The sequence below is a fragment of the Elephantulus edwardii genome, unplaced genomic scaffold (genome assembly GCF_000299155.1).
Source record: "Elephantulus edwardii isolate Elephantulus edwardi_28Jun2011 unplaced genomic scaffold, EleEdw1.0 scaffold00005, whole genome shotgun sequence".
NCBI lineage: Eukaryota > Metazoa > Chordata > Mammalia > Macroscelidea > Macroscelididae > Elephantulus > Elephantulus edwardii.
In genome coordinates, this window is record NW_006399755.1 from 20,288,493 (window position 1) to 20,311,825 (window position 23,333).

At 40.7% G+C, this 23,333-nt stretch overlaps 1 protein-coding gene across 1 annotated transcript in view; it reads right to left on the minus strand.

Annotated features, from left to right (window-relative positions):
* Positions 1 to 8,486: 8,486 nt before the first annotated feature.
* LOC102853638 (cytochrome P450 2J2-like) overlaps positions 8,487 to 23,333 on the minus strand; it is a 37,693-nt gene continuing 22,846 nt past the window's right edge. Inside the window, exons 8-9 of the mRNA XM_006879739.1 lie at positions 22,478 to 22,616; positions 8,487 to 8,665 (exon numbers count right to left, since the gene is read on the minus strand). Of these exons, the coding sequence (XP_006879801.1) occupies positions 8,487 to 8,665; positions 22,478 to 22,616 (318 nt within the window). The remainder of the gene's footprint in view (positions 8,666 to 22,477; positions 22,617 to 23,333) is intronic.

A 23,333-nucleotide genomic window follows, 5' to 3' on the forward strand; every position in this document is an offset into this window, starting at 1 on the left:
AAGTATTTAGCATATTATTTTAAATATATAATTGTCCAATATCAATATAATAGTTGTTAAGTGTTTCCAGTAAAGAAACTTTCTGCTTCTGTGATCTGATGGTATGATGGGTTTTTAGTGAATACAAATGTATGTTATATACTGCTTTAAATAAAAGACTTAAATATTTGTATTGATAAAGAAAAAGGAGCATTGTATTAATTCTTCTAATTTGGTTTTTCTTTTGAAAATTTTCTAGCAATGAAAATAGTATAGAGGTGATTTTCCTCCCTAGTTCCAATTTCACCACTGAAAAGGAGACATTCGGTTAATATAGATTGTCTAGTTTTCAGTGGTAAAATGAAACTCAGCATTTTTCTTTGTTAGAGCTGCTTATCATCCAGTCTTCTCTTCACTGAATAAGGTTGTTGTTGTTAGGTGCCGTTGAGTCAACCATGACTCATAGTCACCCTGTAAACAACAGATCTGAGCCTTGCCCTATCCTGTACCATCCTTACAATATTTGATAAGCTCAAACCCATTATTAAGTTCATTAGGTCAATCCAGCTTGTTAAGGGTCTTCCTCTCTCTGACCTTTCTCAGCATCATGGGGTTTTTCCCCCAAAGATATCATACTGCTTTTTCCATTGAGTAATGTTATGTGCCACTGAGTCACCTATGACCCATAGCAACCCTGTGGCTCTGAACCTTTCCCTATCCTGGGCCAGTCTTATTATCTCTGACACGCCTGACCCCACTGCCACAGTCACTGTGTCAGTCCATCTCATCCAGGGTCGTCCTCTTCTGTGCTGACCCTCTGCTCTTCAAGCATGGTTTCCTCCAAGGGCTAGCCTCTCCTAGTGACATGTGCAAAGTCTGTGAGACAGAGCTTCAAAATCCTTACCTCCAAGGAGCAAAGTGCTTCCACCCTCTCCAAGACAGCCCTGTTTGTTCTCTTGGCAGTCCATCATTTGTTCAGTACTCTTTTTCTAGCACCACAACTCAAAGGCATCAATTCTTCTGTGGTCTTTATTCATTGTCCAGTTCATAGATGCATACCAAGGGATTGAGAAGACCATGGCCTGGATCAGGTACACCTTAGTCCCTAGACTGACATAGTTGCTCTTTAGCACTCTGGAGAGGTCTTTGACAGCAGATTTTTTTTTTGACAGATTTTACCAATACAACTCATCTTTTGATTTCCTGACTGCTAGCACCAAGATAGGAGTGACTGGAGCCTGAGCTATGATACTAGAGGTTAGTTAGAGGCCTCAGGGTGGGTGAGGGAGTAGGGGGGCGGAAGGATGGAAAAGCAATGCCGAATTGCCAGATATCTCTGAGTTTTTAATTGGGGAAATGTCTTACATATTGCTTTTCTAAATATTTGTTGGTATGTTTATCATTTGCTCTTTGGTGTATAGTGCTTGTCTGTCAGATGCTGTCATAAAGTGAAACTCTTAAGACAGACTAGGAAGAAGGATTGGCAATCACTTCTGAAATAACAGGGCTTTGAAAACCCTTTTGAGTAATAGAACACTAAAGTTTGCTTACTATATTTCTATTCAGTGGAAAAAAACCTGAAACAGTAGGAATTTGTAAAAGAATAAAGGCAAAAAGAAAAAAAGAATAAAGGCATGTATTTCCCACACTCTTAATATGAGTGGCCACTTGACCAAGTCTTGGTCAGCGGGATTGCGTAATGGTAATATGTGCTTATTGAAAGATCTGGTGAGCTTTTATGCTTCCTGCAGCCCAGACAAGTATGGCTGAAGGCAACACACGCAAGTGCAGTGAGTTTCTGAAATAATGTAGTCAAATAATCTGCCCAAAGTGTTCTTGTTTAACCTAACTTTTTAAAAAGCTTCTCTTTTTGTAGTTTCTTTGTTCCAACATGTTATATCCTAGTTTTATGTTGTTGTTATGTTCTGTAGAGTTGGCTCCAACTCATAGCAACCCCTATGTATGACAGCTCTGAACCCTGCTCTCTCATGGGCCACTTTCATTGTCTCTGACATACCTACCCCCCCATTATCCCACTCACTGAGTCAAACCATCTCTTCCAGGGTCTTTCTCTCTTTGGCTGTCCTTCCACTCTTCCAAGCATGATGTCCCTCTCCAAGGAGTAGTCCCTCCTTGCTACATGCCCAAAGTATGTCAGACAGAGCTTCAAAATTCTTGCCTCCAAGGAGCAGCCTGGTTTCATCTTCTATAGGATGGACCTGTTTGTTTTCTTTGCAGCCCATAGTATATCCAAGACTCTTCTCCAGCACCCCAGCTCAAAGGCATCGATTATTCTTTTGTCATCCTTAGAACAGCTCTCGGAGGCATACTAAATAATTGGGAAGCTCATGGCCTGGATCAGGCACACCTTACTCTCTAGACTGACATAATTGCTCGTCAGTACTTTGACAAGTCTCTTGACAGCAGATTTTCCTAATGCAATCATCTTGATTTCCTGGCTGCTTGTTCCAAGAGTGTTGATTGTGAGCCAAGCAAGCTGAAGCTGTTAACAATCTTTGTCTCTTCACCATCTATATCCTGGTGTTGCCATGTGGCCCTAGACTTTTAGGTTTGTCAGAAATAGGATGTGAAACTGACTTATACAAAAGTGTAGGGTCTGGTCATTAGCCTATACACTAAGAACTTTAATTTGATTGCTATTCCTTGGAAAGGGATTTCATGCTTGGAAAGTTACAAGGTTTGCAAAAGAGAGGAAAACCCTTAATATGGCATAGTGACTGAAGCAATAGAATCCATTATGTCAGAGATGATGGCGATGGCACAGACAGGATTCAGATCTGTTCGTAGGGGCACTAGAGTTGTACTCAATGGCACCTCACAATAATTGGTCTTAGTTTTCTAGTGCTACAGTAACAGAAGCAGGAGTTTAGGAGTTTAGATTCCAACATGGATTATAGGAGTTTGAACTCAGAGTTCAGACTCTAAAGGAAGGATTTTCCTCTACTAGCCCTGGAGAATGGTCCTCGTCTTCATTTTTGCTTTCTGATTTTTTGAAGATCTACATGGGTCTTGGCATCTATCCTAGCCCATCTTGTTTAATAGATTTCAAAAAAAATAGGTTCAAAACATTCCCTACCCTTATCACATTAATATGACAAAAGACAACACATCTTTAGATGGACTTATAACCACAAGCATAAAGGTTGGTACTTGCAATTTAAATTTTGAGGGGACACAATTCATTCATAGCAGCAGATGTTTGGTATGTAATAATCACGTGAATTGCGTGTACCATCTAAGAACTAAGGGAGTCAAAAGTGAAGTCCTGCCAGATTCCTCGATCCCAAAAGACTACATAAGATTCTATGACTGTAACTTAGAATGGAGGGTATATAACATTTTAGTGACACTGGGAATAATCCAAGTTACTAAATTTGCAGTGACTAATTGAGTATTTTTGGCAGCACACTTCCTTACCACTAAGCCATTTCACCACAGTTTTGCTGTCAGGGACCTCTCCAGAGTGCTAAAGAGCAACAGTGTCAGCTAGAAACTAAGGTGCATCTGATCCAGGCCATGGTCTTTGATACTGGAGAAGAGTATTGAACATACCATGGACTGCCAAGGGAACTAACAGGTCTGTCCTGGAGAGGGTGAGGCCAAGGTTTCCTTGGAAGAAAGGATTTTGAGTCTCCACCTCACATACTTTGGGCATGTTAACAGAAAGGACCAGTCCTTGGAGAAGGAGATCATGCTTGGAAAGGTGGGAAGGACAAGGTAGGAGAGAAAGACACCAGATGAGATGGATTGACACAGTAACTGGAGTAATGAGGGCAGATGTGTCAGAGATGGTGAGAATGGCCCAAGATAGAGCAGGGTTCAGACCAATTATGCAGAGGTTCACTGAGTCATGGTTCACCCCACAGCACATAACAATAGAATACCAGGGAGCTCTGGTGGCTTCATGGTAAGTTACACGTCCAACCCAAACACAGTTCAAACCCAGCAGCTACTTTCATGAGAGAATGATGAGCAGTCTCCTCCGGTAAGACTAACTGCCACTGAAAACCTGCTGGAGGGTCAACTAGGAGTTAGTTATTTTTCCTATAGACATGATTGTATTTCCCAACTATTGAACCTTCTTAGTTTCCAACATTCATCAGTTATTAACAGAGCATCTTGATTGCATGTTTGAGCACTTTCAGACTACAAAAATTGCTTAAAGTCTTAACATTTTCAACTTTAGCATTAGTAGCTGATGTGTAAATGTGAATCATACTAACTGGTTTTCCTTGTATCGTAAATTTTCACAAGATAATGACTTACTACAACACCTTGAGGCTCACTAGATTGAAGACAGAGAAACTAAGTGAATCCGTGGGAAGGGACAGAGGAAATTCAATGTCAGAACAAGGTCAAGTGTCAATTGATCAGTTTAAGTCTAAGGTGCACCTAATTTGGGCCATGATCTTTTCAATCATTTCCTAGGTATCTGAGAGCTGAACAGTGAATAAGGATGACAGAAGAAAAATTGATGCCTTTGAGTTGTGGTGTTGGAGAAGAGTACTGAAGATCCCATGGACTTCCAAAGGAGCAAATGGATATGTCTTGAAGAGGGTGCAGCCAGATTGCTCCTTGGAGGCAAAGATAAAAAGCACCATCTCATGTATTTTGGCCATGTTGCTAGGAAGGCTATTCCTTGGAAAGGTCCATCATGCTTGGAAAGGTGGAGGGTCAGAAAAAGAGAGGAAGACCATCAACTAGATGGAGTGGTTTGAATCTACCAGCTAACTGCTTTGAGGAGGAAATTCCAGCTAACTGCTTTGAGGAGGAAATTTGTTGTTGTTGTTATTGTTATTAGGTGCTGTAGAGTCAAATATGACTCAGAACAACCCAGTGAACAACAGATCTTAACCCTGTCCCATCTTCATCAGCTCTTACACACTTGAGTTCATTGCCGCAGTCACTGTGTTGATAGATTTCACTGAGGGACTTTCCTCTCTTTTACTGACTCTCCACCTTCCCAAGCATAATATCTTTTTCTAATAGCCTCTCTTAGCAATACGCCCAGACTATTTGAAATGATACCTGCATGGAACACTCAAATTGCATTTTTTCAAAACTTATTTGTATATTTGGGCAGTCCAGGGGATATTCAGTACCCTTATCCAATTATACATTCAAAGGCATCAATTTTTTTTTTCTGTCACCTTTACACACTGTCCAGCTCTCAGAGGCATAGAAAATAATTGGCAATACTATGGCTTGAATCAGGGTTACCTTAGTCTTCAATCAAATATCATTGCTCCTCAATCTTTTGGAGAAGTTCCTCCCTGCAAGACTTGCCCAATGCAATATGTCTCCTGACTTGGTACCAACTATGAGGATTGTGGATCTGAGTAAGATGAATTCATTCACAATTACAGTATCTTCTCCATTTTTCATGATGTTTAATATGAGGAATTTTATCTTCTTGCTGATTAGATGCAATCCATATTGAAGGTTTTGATAGTTTGCAGCAAGTGTTTCAGGTCATCTTCTAGCAAGCAAGCTTGTGTCATCTGCATAACACAGGTTGTTGATGCATCTTCCTCCTGTCCTGAGGTCACATTCTTCTTCATAAAGTTTAGCTTCTCAGATGCTCCACATACAGATTGAATAAGTATGGGGAAAGAATACAACCCTGAAGTACACCTTTGCTGATTTTACACCATACAATGTTCTTTTACTCTGGACAACAGCAGTTTACAGCCTCTGAAAACCTACTGGATGGCCAACTTTGAGTCAGTTCTAACTCCATACCAGTACATTGTCTTGTTTATTAAATCTTTATGGAAGGTGGTTTTTCTCTTGTGTAAATGTGGCTAGTATATTTTAATCTCTCAGTTCATAGCTGAGTGCTATAACCATTGTGCCATGAGCAATCCTTGGAAACTGTTGTTTACTGGAATGAATAAATGAGACAGAGAAATGAGGCGGGAACAGAGAATGAAGGCAGGGGGCATACAGCTCCAACACTGCAGACCCAGGCTTAGAGTCCCTATTGCCTTTATAAGTCGCGGAGAAAATTCTTTACTAATGAAGCTATGTTTTTCTCTTCAGAGCAAGGAAACACTGCATGGTTCAAAATTGGGAAGGGTGCACACCAGGGATGTGTCCTATCTCCATACTTTTTCAGCTTATATGCAGAACAAATTATCTGGGAAGCTGGGCTTTGTAAGGAGAAGTGTGGCATCAGGATTGGTGGAAGATCCATCAACAGTCTGCATTATGCAGATGACACAACCCTGCTTGCTGAAACAGGAGGATCTGAAGCGCTTGCTGCAGAGGGTCAAGGACTGCAGCCTCCAATATGGACTGAGGCTCAGTATCAAGAAGACAAAGTTCTCACCACTGGACCAATTAGCAGCATCATTATGCATGGTGAAGAGATTGAGATTGTTCACAGCTGCAGTTTGGTTGGCTCCACAAGTCAACACTCTTGGCACCAGTAGCCAGGAAATTAAAAGATGTATTGTGATGGGAAAGTCTGCTGTTAGGGACCTCTCCAAAGTACTGAAGAGCAATCGTGTAACTCTGGAGACTAAGGTATGTCTGATACAGGCCATGGTCTTTGCAATCAGTTGTTATACATCAGAGAGCTAGACAATGACTAGGGAGGATAGAAAAAGAATTGATGCCTTTGAGCTGTGGTACTGGAGAAGAGTATTGAATGTTCCCTGGACTGCTAAGAAAACAAACAGGTACATCCTGAAGAGGGTTAAACCAGGCTGCTTCGAGGCAAGGATTCTGAGGCTTCGTATGACATACTTTGGACATGTTGCATGGAGGGACAGGTCCTTGGAGAGGGACATCCTGCTTGGGAGGGTGGAGGGACAGTGTAGGAGGGGAAGACCCTCTATAGGTGGATTGATTCAGTGACTAGGGTATTCGGGATGGGTGTGTCAGAGATAGTGAGGTTGGCACAGGACTGAGCAGGGTTTAGGGCTGTTGTACTTAGGGTCGCTATGAATCGCAAGCAATTCGGCGGCACATAACAACAACATTCTTTTGGTATCTCAGGAAGGATGAAAACACAAGGACAAAGTGGAAGGGGCAAGTGACCCCTGGTTTGCCCAGAGTGCCTATCTCCTGTGATTGTCTCAGGAGAAACACTATCTTGTTCACTGTAATCTGTCACAAGAGGAATTCCAGCTTGTTTTGTGCGACTAAGCATTTGGTTTAACATTAGGTTTAACACTTGGCTTTCCACGGGAAACCTCATGAAACAGTTCTTCTCTGTCCTGTTAAAGTCAACATGAAGTCCCTAAATGTTGGAATCCAGTGGCTGGCAAAGTTAAAGACAGACACTATTTGCATCATTATTCCCCAAACCTGTTACCCAGTATGGTTAATTGGGGTCAAACCCTATTTGGCCCGGAGTCCAAACCCATGGTGGTTGTTGTTGTTGTTGTTGTTAAGTGCCATTGAGTCGCAGGCGACTTATAGTGACTCTGTGAATGAAAGTCCTGGACACCTCCTGTATCTCTTTTGTCCTGTCTCCAGGTTCATAGGGTCTCCAGAAGCAAGCTATTATGGAAGTGGATGCCACTCCTGCTTCCAAACTTGTTTTAATCTGGGAGCTCCACCAAACACTGTCCACCATGGGTAACCATTCTCGCATTTGACTCATCATTGTCACAGTGTTCAGCTTCACAGCAACCACGAGTTACCTCTGTACAGCAAGTGGATATACCAGGGTTACACAATATCTATATATCAACAATAACCTTAGTGTGTTTTCCCTGACTGTAAATCAATAATATATATCGATCTGACTTACCTTTTAATTTTGGGGATGAGTTGAAGCTCACATTTATAAACACTAAAATTGGTTGTGAAGTTAATTCTAACTTAAGGTGACTCCATTTATAGCAGAGTAGAAATGTGTTTGCTAAGACTTCTAATGGTTGAGGTTTTGGAAATAGATCATTAGGACCTTTCTTTTGAGGTGCTTCTGAGTGAAATGGAACCTTTTAATCTTTCATGAATAATTAAGCACATTAACAATTTGCACCAGCCAGGGTCTTTAAAATGCACAAGGGCTATAAAATAGTAGAGCTTGAGGTCCTGAAGGGACCAACTTCTAAATAACTTCAACCATACTGCACCAGTTTGAATGAGCTGAGCTAAATCCATAGGCCAGAAACTTAAGTAGGTCTAACAGAGGAGGCAGGACACAGTGATAATTTTATGCACATTGTTTATGTTTAACAAACCACTTTACAGCCATTATTTATTTTGATTCTTGCAACAATTTTCTTTAGAGAAGAAATCCTTATCCTTTTCTCATCTGGATGTAAAGACACCAGATTTATAATGTAAAGGATCTGCCTATGGCCTTTATCAGAGGAGATAGCAGTGTTGGGATTTAGATTCAGTTCCTTTCAGTCCCGGGTTTCCTCAAAGGCACTTTTGTCTGTTCCCTCTTCTGAGCAGGCAGGCACTGTTGTCTTCAGGACACATTCCACAATTCTTTCCCACACCCCCCAACCCCCCCAGATGTATCACACCCGAGGAACAGCGCAGATGCAGTAACTGACAGGGGAGATGGTGAGGCCTACTCTGAACTTCAGACTCAGTTTCTCATTGGCTGGGGGCCTAAAGGTAAATTTTTGCAAAAAGGAAGTGAAGAAAATAAACAGCTCAGCCCTGGCCAGCTGCTCTCCAAGGCAAACCCGTTTTCCTGAAAGGGAAAAAAAACACAAGATTGAATTCTCTTTGCTGCTCAGATGTGCCCAGCTAAGTTTGAGGAGATAGTGCCTGGCAGGGATGGAAATTGTCTACCCCATCCTATCAAAGGTAAACAAGGGTGGGATTTACAGGGACCCTGGCTTTGTTTAAGTCTGTCCACAGCCTGAGTTACCTAAGCCACCGCTCTTGATGATCTCTCACTCCTGACACAAGAGGACTTGGAGCAGAACAATAGATATCCAATTCTACTACTTTCACTTTCTAGATATGTTCCTCTCCCTTTCTTATTGCTGTTGAGTCAGATCTAACTCCTACCTAACAATACGTTGGGTTTTCTGAGGCTGTAAATTACATGCAAGGAGATTTCCCCTCTTTTTCTTTCACAGAGCAGCTGGTGGATTGGAACCACCTACCTTTGAGTTGGCAGTGCAATTCCTCCCCCCTATGCCACCAACGCTCCCTTTGAACCACGTGAGTTGTTGTGTTATTGTTACATATCAAGAAGTTAGAATCAACCTGTAGCTGACCCTCCAGCGAGTTTTTAGAGGCAGTAAATTACATGGAAGGGGATTGCCCATTTTTATATCTCACAGAGCTGTGGGTGGACTTGACATGTGTACCTTTGGGTTGGCAGTGCAATTCCTTACCACTAAGCTGACAGGTTGGAAAACAAACAGATTCATCCTAGGGAGGGTTAAATCAGGCTGCTCCTTCAAGGCAAGGGTTCTATGGCTTCATCTGACATATTTTGGTCATGTTGTAAGGAGAGACTGGTACTTGGAGAAGGACATCATGCTTGGGAGGGTGGAGGGCAGGCGCAGGAGGGGAAGGCCCTCTGGGAGGTGGATTGATTCGGTGACTGGGGCAATTGGGATGAGTGTGTCAGAGACAGTGAGATTGGCACAGGACAGAATAGAGTTTAGGGCTGTTTTACATAGGGTCACTATGAGTCTACGGCACATAACAACAACAAGCTGACAGAGTTCCTTAACTAAATGGAGGCACATTAAGTAATCTAGGTATTTGTGAAAATGTTTATGTGTGTGCAAGAGAAAGAGAGAAAGGAATGGGAGAGGAGAGAAGAGGGAAGGAGGAAATAGAAGAAGAGAGAAAAGGGGGGAGAGAAAACATTTATATGATGAGAAAGTTTGTGTGCACATTGATTGTACAGATTTAATATAAATGCACACAGGACAGATACTCTGAAGAAGAAATTCAAGCATCGAGTTGCAATACGTAAGGATACTTTGGGCAGAATATTAAATGATCCTGGAAATATTAAAAGAAGATGGAAAGAGTATACAGAGTCATTATACCAAAAGGAATTGGCAGACACAGAAGAACTTCATGAAACAATATATGAGCAAGAGCCTGTGAAGTAAGAAGTTCAAACTGTTTTGAAAGAATTGGCTAAAAATAAGGCTCCAGGAATTGATGGTATACCAATTGACATATTTCAACTAACAGATGCTGCCCTAGATGTGCTCACCAAGTTGTGCCAAGAAATCTGGAGGACAACCACTTGGCCAACTGACTGGAAGAGATCTATATTTATTTCCATCCCAAAGGTGATCCAACAGAGTGTGGAAATTATTGAACAATATCATTAATAGCACATGCAAGCAAGATCACATGCTGAAGATCATCCAAAAATGACTGGAACAGTACATCAACAGAGAACTGTTAGAAATGTAGGTTGGATTTAGAAGAGGTGTGGTACTTGGGATTTTGTAGCTAATGTAAGATGGATCTTGGGTGAAAGTAGGGAGTACCAGAGGAATATCTATCTGTGTTTCATTGATTATGCAAAGATGTTTGACTATGTGGACCACAACAAACTGTGGCTGACTCTGAGAAGAATGGGAATCCCAGAACACTTGATCATACTTGGACCCAGAGGCAGCTGTCCCAACAGAGCAAGGAAACACTGTATGGTACAAAATTGGGAAGGGTGTATGCTAGGGATGTTTCCTATCTCCATACCTTTTCAATCTTTGTGCAGAACAGATTATCCGGGAGGCTGGGCTGTATGAGGAGAAATGCCACATCAGGATTGGAGGAAGACTCATCAACAATCTGTGTTATGCAGATGACACAACCCTGCTTGCTGAAACTGAGGAGGAGCCGAAGAGCTTGCTGCAGAAGGTCAGGGACTGAAGCTTTCAGTGTGGACTGAGTCTCGATATTAAGAAAACAAAGATTCTCACCACTGGGCTGATTCGCAGCATCAGGATGGATGGTGAAGAAATTGAGATTGTTCACAGCTTTAGTTTGCTTGGCTCCACAATCAATACTCTTGGCATCAGCAGCCAGGAAATTAAAAGACGTATTGCAATGGGAAAACCTGTGGTTAGAGTCCTCTCTAAAGTATTGAAGAGCAACGATGTCAGTCTGGAGACTAAGGTGTGACTGATCCAGGCCATGGTCTTTGCAATTACTTGCTATGCATCAGAGAGCTAAACAATGACTAGGGATTGTAGAAGGAGAGTTGATGCCTTTGAGTTGTGGTACTGGAGAAGAGTGTTGAATATACCGTGGGCAGCTAAGAGCATGAAAAGGTTTGTCCTGGAGAGGGTGAGGCTGGAATGCTCCTTGGAGTCAAGGATTCTGAAGCTTCGTCTGACATACTTTGGACATGTTGCAAGGAGGGACCAGTCCATGGAGAGGGATGTCATGCTTGGGAGGGTGGAGGGACAGCGATGGAGAGGAAGACCCTTGATGAGATGGATTAATTCAGTGACTGGGATAATAAGGGTAGGTGTGTCAGTGACAATAGGATTGGTAATAGTACAGGGTTTAGGGCTGTTGTACATGGGGTCGCTATGAATCACAGGCAACTTAATGGCACATAACAACAACAATACCACAAAATAAGTATGCTTAAATATCACTCAAGTAATAATAAACATCCTTAATAAAAATTAGCTTTTATTGAAGTTATCTGAAAATGGTATGATAGGGAGTTTACCCTTTTAATTATATATTCAAAAGTATATTTCACAAAATAGAAGGATACAATTTAAAAGAACAGTTTTAATCATTTTTTTGTGACTCTGGGACATACATTGTCCCTTATCATTTTCAGCCTCTCAGGTTTCTTGGGAAGTTGCTGTCATTGTTGTAGTTCATACTACTCCCTGGGAAGCTTATATAACAGAGTGAGTTTGAAGAGATGGTCCTCATTCCACTAATCCTATTGCTCAAGTCTCTTGGGATGCATGTATCCCACATAATTGCATAAAAAATTCCCTTTCTCTGAATCCCCCGCCCCTTGTTTGCAGCATGCTTTCTATTACTAAAACAGAAATTAAAGGCATTCAGTAGTTTGGTAATGAAAGGGTTAAATATTTGTTCTAATATGGATTCATTCAGAATAATTTTATTCAAAGGGTTTCTAATATGTAACTTTCCATATTTTTTATTTATACTAGTTTATTTCAGTATTTATTTTGATGTTCATGATATATTCCAGATTTGGTCCTGGAATGCCTTTTTAAGCCAATTATTTCCTTACTTTCTCCCACAATATTCAAATAACATATTCTTTTCCTTAGTTCTGAAATCTGTCATTTTCCAGAAATCTTAGTTACTTTTAGTAGATAACTAGAATCCAATATCTGGGCTTTTATATAAACACCCACATGTGACTACCTAGCTATGTATCAATTGATTGATCAATCTATTACTTTAACCACCCACGACCATCATCACCTATCTATTTAAATGTGGTGGACAGTGTTTGGTGGAGCTCCCTGATTAAACAAGCTTGGAAGCAGGACTGGCATCCACTTCCAAAATAGCTTGCTTCCGGAAACCCTATGAACTTGGAGAAATGAAAAAAATTATACAAGTGTTTCGATCTTTTGTTCATAGGGTCGCTATGAGTTGTCTACGGCTCGACGGCACTTAACAACAACAATAACAACAACAACAAGATAGAGCTCAGTGGGTATAATGGACAGAAAGTAATGCTACCAAACCAAAAATAGATTTTAGTCTGCAGCCCTCAGGCCTGGTTTTAACTGTTTTTGGTCAATCATTCTTCTAATTGGTATAGAACTAGTGTGTCCACTTGCTGTACAGCGGTAACTTGTGGTTGCTGTGATGCTGAACACTGTGACACTGACGTGTCAAATGCGATAATGGTTACCTGTGGTGGACAGTGTTTGGTGGAGCTTCCTGACTAAAACAAACTTGGAAGCAGGAGTGGCATCCACTTCCGAAATAGCTTGCCTCCAGAAACCCTATGAACTTGGAGAAAAGGCTAAAGTTATACAAGTGTTCGGGTCTTTCCTTCATAGTGTCTCTATGAGTAATTTACGACTCAATAGCACTTAACATTTAAAATCTGAGTCACATCAATAACCTCTGATTTCAATGCAACATAATAGTGTGTTCTATGTTATCCTTTCCCATATGTGTATCCTCTTCTTATTATTCATAATATATGCTCTAGTTGGGGCAGTCTCTCCTGTACATAATTAATCTCCCACCACTACCTAGCGAGCCTGTGTGAACCCCTCCTCGTCTCACTTTGGCTTTCCCATCTGCTCTAAGCGTCTGCCACTCCTTTCCTTGTGGGAAATCCCTCCTCACTCACTCGTGATACAACAGCCTATGCCAGTCTCCATCACCACTTCTCTCTCATGTGTGCTTACTAAGTATACATATTAACAGTAAAAAGAAAGTGTGAAAAAGGAAAGTATGCAAAAGAAATATGTAAAAGGTATTTGTAATTCCATAACCCAGAGAAAACCTTGGTTAATTTTGACATGTTTCCTCAGACTTCTTAGAATCCTGCCTGCACCGCATACTTACAAAACTAGTTTTAAGCTCAGTAGTTAATTCTGTAAGGAGCACAGTAGTTAGATGCTCAGCTGCTAACTAAAAGGCCATCAGTTCAAACTCAACAGTGGATTGTTGTGGGGTGGGGGTGGGGAGATGTAGCTGTATGTTTTGTAACAATTACGGCCTTGGGAACCTATGGGCAGCTCTGCTCTTCCTAGAGGGTTGCTGTTAGGTGTCATCAAGTCAAGAATTCAGAGCAACTAGGAACAACAGCTCTAAATCTCACCCTACCCTCTCTATCCTCGGGATCTCCACCCTGGGCTTGGTTTGGATTTGGTTCTTCCCATTTACTGGTTTTACAACCCTGTATTATCTTGTGTAATTAAATATTCTTACAAGAGCTTTGATGTATGATTTTCTTTTATTCTCTACTATGAGAGATGAATGTCTTTGCTGCACAGGGATGATGAAAGACGATGCAAGATGAAAGTCTGTAAAGAAATGAAACTAGCCAATACATGTAGTTTAAATAAATAGAAATGTGCTCCACAATTGTCATTATTATATTCTTTTGTGTTTCTGTTGCTGATTCATCTCTGTTCCTGTCATCTTCATTTCTTTACCCATCACAAATGGAACAATTAGGAAATATGTTGAATCATACTGAATCAATGTTTTATAAATGCCTGAGATTCTTCTAAAAAGTCCACATACTGTGACAAAACTGAACCTAGAGTGTCAGGAACGAGGGCTAAAATATTGGTCCATAAGTAATCAGCTCAATGGCTGTGAGCAAACTATTCGTTTACAGGGAGCTACACTGTCATCCCTTGACAAATAAGTGAAATAATCTCTCTCCTATTTTATCAACAATCTATCAACAATCTGCGTTATGCAGATGACACAACCCTGCTTGTTGAAACTGAGGAGGACCTCATGCACTTACTGCAGAGGGTCAAGGACTGCAGCCTTCAGTATGGACTGAGGCTCAATGTCAAGAAGACAAAGATTCTCACCACTAGAACAATCGGTAGCATCAGGATGGATGGCAAAGAGATTGAGATTGTTCACAGCTTCAATTTGCTCGGCTCCACAGTCAACACTCTTGGCACCAGTAGCCAGGAAATAAAAAAATGAATTGCGATGGGAAAATCTGCTGTTAGGGACCTCTCTAAAGTACTCAAGATCAACGGTGTCTCTCTGGAGACTAAGGTCCGCCTGATACAGGCCATGGTTTTTGCAATCACTTGTTATGTATCAGAGAGTTGGACAGTGACTAGGGAGGATAGAAGGAGAATTGACACCTTTGAGCTGTGGTGCTGGAGAAGAGTATTGAATGTACCATTGACTGCCAAGAAAACAAACAAATTCATCCTAGAGAGGATTAAACCAGGCTACTCCTTGGAGGCAAGGATTCTGGGGCTTCATCTGACATACTTTGGACATGTTGTAAGGAGAGACAAGTCTTTAGAGAGGGACATCATGCTGGGTAGAGTAGAGGGACAGTGCAGGAGGGGAAGACCCTCTATGAAGTGGATTGATTCAGTGACTGGGGTAATCGAGATGGGTGTGTCAGAGGCAATGTGATTGGCACAGGATAGAGCAGGGTTTAGGACTGTTGTACATAGGGTCGCTATGAGTCGCAAACGACTCGACGACACGTGACAACAACTATTTTATGTTATGATCTCAATGAGACAGAAGATACATACATACATATATGAGATATATATAGATATAGAGATAGAGATACACACACACACACACTTTTAAAGGAATCATGTGAGGACTATTGGATCTCAAAGTTTGGCCTACACTTAATGAAATGTAGACCTTCTCCCTAGGGCTTCTACTGTGTTTCACTTACCAATGAGGTCATTTAGGAGAGTGTTGGTCTGGGTTTTTGGCAATATTTTATTTTAGAAATGAGAAATTAGATTTTACTTTTCATGAAGTTGCCACCATTACTTTTTTTCTAAATAGGAATGATTAAGGGAAAAGGAAATAAGACTTTGCCCTCATAGCTTCGCAGTCTGTCCTGGTTTTGAACATGCCATCATTTAAAGGGAAGGAAAGGAGGCACTTCGTCATGTCTTCAGGGAAGCTGTATTTAGAAAGACTAAGAAAAGCAACTGTTTGTCAACATAGTGAATATGGTGGGTGGAGGAATAGAGATATATGTTAACATTTTATTAACTTATTGGATTTTTCAGTTTTCTATTTCCTGCTTGATTTAACTTATCCTCCTCCTGTTATGAGAGTCCTCAGGTCAATCACTTGCCTTCCTTGAATTTATTCTTCTTAGTCTCAGACATTGATGAGAACATTAGTGATAGTCAAGAAGTATCAACATGGCTTGGTTATTAAGTTTAAGGGCTTGGCAGTTAAGATGTAGTCAGGCTGTTTGAGAACAATGGAGTCATCATTTCATTTTTAAAAAAATCTTATGATTTATATACCTCCATAAGATCTGCTTTGAAAAGCTAATCAGTTAAAAACACATTTCCTTGGAGATTTGACCTGCATTCCATATGAATGTATGTTCTGAAAAAACTGTTTCTTTTCTCTGCATCCTGCATCCAGTTCATTATAATCTGACATCGGTTCTTGAAATTTAAATCAGTGCACAGCTGTACTTCCTGCCTATCTTGGAGTTCCTTCTTGCTTACTTCATGTGAATCAGCAATTGGCTTCTATCTGCCTGAATGTCTCAATGTCTACAGCCTCTGGGTGGGCAGCCTGCCATCTGACCTGTCAGTCTTGAGTTTATCAGATCCTGCAGGTACATATGTCAGGAGAAGCCTGGATTATGGCTTTTGACCTACAGTCTTGGGACTTGCCAGTCTGTCCAACTGCATAAGCTATCTGCCTGAGATAAAGGTCTCTCTGTGAGCTTCTATTTATAGGGCTTCATTGATTTTACTTCTTTACAGAAGCCTTCCTAAGGCACCAATTACAAAAAGAGAAACTCCAGTTTTCTCCACCTATGTATCCACACCACTTGTCACTTCATAGCCTTTTACATTAAAAATTGTAGCCTCTTCTCCTATAATTAACAAAATTGTACCCTCATCCTGGTCTTCTCCTTGAGCCTTGAGCAAAAATCCAGCACCCAGAAGACAACCAACCTAACTCCTCCTCACTTTCGAACCAGCACGAAAGATCTAGCTGAGCATCTTCATGCCGTAATACCCTCATCTGGGATGTGTCCCTCTATGCCAGCCACGGGCCCTCAGTCAGAAGGCTCCCGCACCCACCTGAGGCCCCATCCTTCCATGCCATCACAGGTCTCAGCTGGGCTCTGCACCACAAAATTCACATGCCTCATTTGGAGTTAGAGGGACAACACTTATCTGTCAGTTTATTGACTGGGGGAAATGATTTGCATGAGGCTAACTAGGGATCTCTGAAGCTGAGCTGCAATCCCAAAGGCACGTGGTTTGAATCTGACAGCTGCACCTCAGGAGAAAGATGGGCAATCTCCTTGCATGCAATTAACTGCCTCTGAAAACTCACTGGAGGGTTCACTATGTATGGGTTGATTTTAGTTTGATGGTATATAATGATTGTAGCTTAGGGGTGTGTGTATGCTTGCTTGCTTATCATTTCCTTTTAGATTAGCACTTGCATGTCAGTTTGCTGTACTAAGGTAATGTGTGGGTTGCTATTCTACTGGAAGCTATGCAACTGTTGTGTCAAATGGCAGAAAAGTCACCCATGATGAGCAAGTTTAAGTAGAACTCCCAGATTAAGACAGAGTAGGAAGCAAGATTGTTTATTCACTTTTGAAATAACAGGCCTCTGGAAACTCTATGAACAAAAGACGAACTCAGGTACCTATAGTATTAGAAGTAGCACCCAGATTAGAAGTCAATCAAAATGAAGAGAAACAGCTGCAAACATACTTCAATAAATAAAATGTGGAATGACAAAATATGAATATGGGAAAACTAGAAGTTGTCAAAAGATGAGATGGACTGGAATCGAGCACTTTAAATCAGATATTTACATCATCTACTATGCCAGGAATGGAAAAACTGAGGAAGACTGGTGTTGCATTCATAGTTAAAAAGACAATTTCAAGTTCTATCCTGAAGATAGAATTAATAATATTGTGAATGACAGGATACTATCCATATACAGACAAGGGAGACTTGTTAATACAACTATCACTCAAATATATGCACCAACAGCTAAAGCAAAAGGGGAGGAAATTGAGAATTTTTTCCATCAGAAATTGACCAAATGTGCAATCAAGATGCATTATTGATAAGTGGTGACTGGGATACAAAAGTTAGAAAAAATGAAGAAAAGATGATAGTTAGACAGTATGGGTTTGGTTACAGAAATGAAGCCAGGAATTGGATGATTGAATTTTGTATGCTCAATTATTTAATCATACCTTTTTTAAAGAACACAAATAGTAACTTTACACTAGGCCCTCAGTAGACGGACTGCACAAGAACTGTACTGACTGTATCTGAGGAAGAAATCATTGGAGAAGCTCAATATTAGCAGTCAAAACCAGGCCAGCTGCTGACTGTGGATCAGACCATCAATTACTCCTATGCAAGTTCAAATTAAGGCCACAGAAAATTTTTAAAAGTCCATAAGAACCAAAATACAACCTTAGTTCTACCCTACCTGAATTTAAAAATAATATATTTTAGGGCATTATAATTATCATGAGAGTTTGGAATGAGGGTTGCAGAGTGGAGTATACTCGGGGTTGGGGTTGGAGCGTGCGGGGGATTGTGTACCAATGAAGGAGTTTTTCTTTTGCTTTTCAAGGAGAAGAGCGAACTTGGGGTGGGGGTAGGGTGGGTGAGGAGAAAAGTGCAACAATGAATGAATAGAAATGCACAATCTCTGTAAATGTCATTGAAATTCATAATAATAATAAAAAGATGAAAAAAACTATCTCATGAACAGGCTTAAGGCATTGAATACCAATGATCAAAGACGAAATGAGTTGTGAGATGACTTCAAGGATATTATCCATGAAGAGAGCAAAAGATCATTACAAAGACAGAGGACAAAGAAAAAAATACACCAAAATGGATGTCGCAGAGACTGTAAAGATTACACTAGTGTATTAAGATGCCAAAACAAATGGAAAAAGAAGAGCTGAACAGAAGATTTCAAAGGGCTGCTAAAGAATACAAAGCAAAGTATTAGAAAGGAATGTTCAGAGAGCTGGAATTAGAGAATAAAAAGAATTCACATAGCATTTTTCAAACTTAAATATTGTTGTTGTTAAATGTCGTCGAGTCATAGACAACTCATAGCAACTCTATGAATGAAAGACCTGAACACTTGTATAATTTCACTGCTTCTCCAAGTTCATAGGGTTTCCTGAGGGAAGCCATTTTGGAAGGGAATGCCACTCCTGCTTCCAAGTTTCTTTGAATCAGGAAGCTCCACCAAACACTGTCCACCACAGGTAACCATTAGCACATTTGACACATCAGTGTCACAGTGTTCAGCATCACAGCAAACATGAGTTACCTCTGTACAGAAAATGGACAGACCAGTGCTGTACCACTTAGAAGAATATTTCACCAAACTCAAGCCTTGAGGAGATGCTATTGGTAAAATCTTGAATGATCCAGGAAGCAGCAAAAGAAAATGGAGGGAATACAGAGTCACTGTATTCAACAGAATTGGTGAACACTTACAGATTTCAGGAAGTTCCATAGGATCAAAAGTTAGTAGTAAATAAGAAAGAAATCCAAGCTGTACTAAAGGCATTGGCAAATAATAAGACCATAGGAATTGATTTAATACCAATAGACAAGTTTCAACTAACAGGCACTGCCCTGGACACGTTAGTCTATGCCAGGAAATTTGGAGGACAGCGACCTGGCCCACTGACTGGAAAAGATCCATATTTGTTCCCATTCCCAAGAAAGGTGATCTGGTAGAATGTGGAAATTATTGAACAATATAACATCACACACGAGTAAAATATTGCTGAATATCATACAAAAATGTCTAGAATAGTACATTGACAGAGAACTTCCAGAAGTTCAAACTGAGTTTAAAAGAGGCTGTGGCACCAGGAATATCACTATAGATGTCATATGGATCCTGGCTGAAAGCAGAAAATATCAGAAGAATGTCTGTGCTTAAATCACTATGCAAAACCATATGATTGTGGAGATCATAACAAACTATACTTAACATTGAGAAAAATGGGAAACCCAGAACACTTAATCATAATCATATAAAACCTAGACCTAGACCAACAAACTATTGTCCAAACAGAACACGAGAACACTACGTGGTCTAGAATGAAAAAAGATGTGTGTGTTAAAATTAATACATTTTAGGGCATTATAATTATCATAAGAGTCCGGAATTAGGGTTGCAAAGTGGAGTATACTTGGGGTGGGGTGGGGATGGGGTTGTGGGGGGGGAGGGATTGTGTACCAATGAAGGAGTTTTTCTTTTGCTTTTCAAGGAGAGGAGCGAACTGGGGGTGGAGGGGTGGGGAGAAAAGTGCAACAATGAATGAATGGAGTTCCAAAATCTCTGTAGATGTCATTGAAATTAATAATAATAATAATAAAAGAAAAATAGATGTGTGCTAGAGCTGTATTCTTTCTCCCTATCTAGTCAATCTCTATGCTGAAGAAATCATTCAAGAAGCTGGACTCTGTTAAGAAAAGCATAGTATCAGGATCAAAGGAAGACTCATCAACAACCTTTGTTATGCAGATGACACAACCTTGCTTGCTGAAAATGAGAAGGACTTGAAACACAGTCTTCAATATGGATTATACTTCAACATCAAATAAACAAAATTCCTCACCTCTAGGTCAATAGGAAGCATCATGATAGATGGGGGCAGGGGGAAAGTCTCAAATTGTCAATAATTTAATCTTAACATGGATCCATTATTAACAGCCTTGGTCCAGAAGGTCCAGGAGATCAGGTCAGGGACCTCTCCAAATTACTGAGCAAGAATAATGTTAGTTTGAAAACTAAGGTGAACCTGATCTGGGCCATGGTCTTCTCAATCATTTCAGTCTGCATGCTGGACAGTGAATAAGGACAACAGAAGAATTTCCTTTGAATTATGCTATTAGTGAATGTACTAAACACCCAATTGACTGCCAAAAGAGCAAGCAGATATGTGGTGGAGAGAGCGCACCAAAAAGTCCTCCATGGAGGTAAAGATGGAAAAGCTTTGTCTCACATTCTTTGATATGTTGTTTTTAGAGGCAGGTGGAGGGCTGGTCAAAGAGAAGAAGACCTTCAAAGGATAGACATGGTGATTACAGCAATGCACCCAAGTATGTTAGAAATTATAAAGATGCACAGGATAGGAGAGGGTTTATATTTGTTGTTTACAGGGTTTGTGAGTCATACATACTTGTTGTTTATAAGGTATCTATGAGTCATACATGACCCGATGGCGTCTAACAACAAGAAAACAGCATGCTAGTTCTTTCCTTTCTTTCCTAGTTTTAGTGATATCAACAAAATAATACTAGTTTAGGAAATTAATGTTATTTTATTCAAAATAAGCATAAAAAACTATTATACATTCTATAGTGTGGGTTAGAGAGCTTGGGAGCATCAGTAGTAAGAAGCCGAGGTGCAATCCCAAAGGCACACAGTATGAATCTAGCAGTTGCCCCACAGAAGGATGGGAAGTCTCCTCTCATACAATTTACTACCTTTGAAAACCCCACAGGGGGTCAGCTATGGCTTGGCTCTGACTTGAGGGCACAAAATGACAACAACAGAGTGGGTGGGTAGAGTTTAGTAGTTGGTTGGAGACTGTCCCAGAAAGAGTCCTGGTACCGGAAAGTCCAAGTTTCATGTATTTAGTTACTATAGTTAACCCCGATAAGCCTCATCTTCTTCATGTCTATAGTGCAGACAGCAATTTGAACCTTTTGAAGTTTCACAAGAATAGCTGCTATATGATAGCAGGCTTGCATTTTCTACGGTAACCACTATGATATATTTAGGGATGAAGATTTGACACATCATAGATGTGCACTATTTATGAAACTAAAGACTGGGGAATCACTTGCAATAATTCATGTTACTTAACTAAAAGCCTTGAGTATGCAAAACAAACAAACAAATGAATAAACAAAAAAAAAAACCAAGCCAAAACCAAATCCCCTGTGTTACTCAATTTACAATGCCATTGATTAAATAAAAATAAAATTAAAAAAAAACCTTACAGAACTGGCTGATTGAATTGGAAACTTGTTTTATCTCTTTCAATTTATACAGCATATAAATGTTATCATTCCATTTATAAAAGGTAATGAAAATTCAGTATGACAGAGCACCCCTTCTCAGGGATTAGAATCAGGTTCCGTTCAGTCCACGACTTTTACAGTCATTGCCTGATGTTCATGTGATGGTGAGCAGTCCCCTTTCTTTGACCCTCCAGACCAACTGACCAGGGAGCTCTGCTGGCACAGTCTGATGGGAATTGTGCTGCGATCCCCAAGGCCTCATCTCTCTGGTGGTTCGAATCCACAAGGAGCTCCCAAGAAGAGAGTGTAATCTCTCCCATGTGACTTACAGCCTCAGAAACCCAATGCAGGCTCAGCTCTGAATCAACTCCAACTTAATAGCAATTACTTTTTTTATCTATTCATTGTAATCCAATTCTTTATCTGCATAAGGAGAACTGCTTCAATAGCTTGCAATTCTATGATGATGGCAGATGTCCAGCTTCCTTTACAGCAAGAGATAAGGTCTGTTTTTCTCTGTTCCCCATACTTGGAGGGTGAGATAAAGAGCAAAAACATGCTGAAATTTCCCTCAGAGGCAAGGGAGGGCTAATGGGAGAAGGGACAGTTGAAAGCAATTCCTCATCCCCATTTCTGTACTTTATCACACAGCAAGATGCAGTCATGTTGGTCAAGGTCATGAATAGAGTTTCCAACCAAAGTAAAGGAATATAAGTGGGGCTGGAGGAAGGAGAAGGAAAGGACTAATAGAGGAACTCTGGACTTTCACATTTCTCTTTCTTACAACTCACCTATTGAAAATGGCAGAAAGGACTCCCTTTTCTTAAACTGTCCATTCTCCAGGAAGTGCTCTGGATTGAAGGCGTCAGGGGTGGCCCACTCTTTGGGGTCTCTGTGTAGTGCAGTCAGATTGGTCAGGACCATGGTCCCCTGGAAAAGACAACAAACTCTCAGCAGGCCTTGAGGATGTGCCGTTTTAGAGAGGATACTAGAGGGAATAATAACCTGTTTGCAGAGGTTATGTGACTTTGGGAGAAGGGGATTGGAATGTCTTGGTGAGCCCTGGAGAAACATAACAGAAATCTACTTCCAAAAATTGGCCACTGAAAATCACATAATTACTACAGTCTGATCCACAGTTGGCCATGAGGATGATACAGGACTGAACAGCAGTGTGATCCCATGTGCACAGGCTTGCCTGAGCCTGGGACTGATGTCAAAGCAGCTACCAGAGCAACCACCGAGGACAAAGACAAAGTGCAAACAAACAGTACTGCCCTGGAGTCTACTAGGACTCATAGATACCTCCCCTCCCACCACCACCATTTAGCAGGTCTCCAAGGCTGTATATCCTGTACATCCTTACAGGAGGTGATTGTCCATCCAAGGAGAGGCTGCTGCGTTCAAACTGCTGACTTTTCAATTAACAGACCAACAATTCTAAAGTTAAAGTCAAAATCAAGCAACCCTGGTGGAAAGAACAGGGTGCAGCATAAACGAAGACAATGAGCTTTGGTATCAAAACAGATCTGATTCTGGGCACCAGCTTTGTCCCGTCGTAGCTGATCGAAGTACTAGAGCAAAGGAAAGTATGTCTTTACCAAAACTTATTTGACCATGCTGTTGTTGTTGTTGTATACTGTTCAG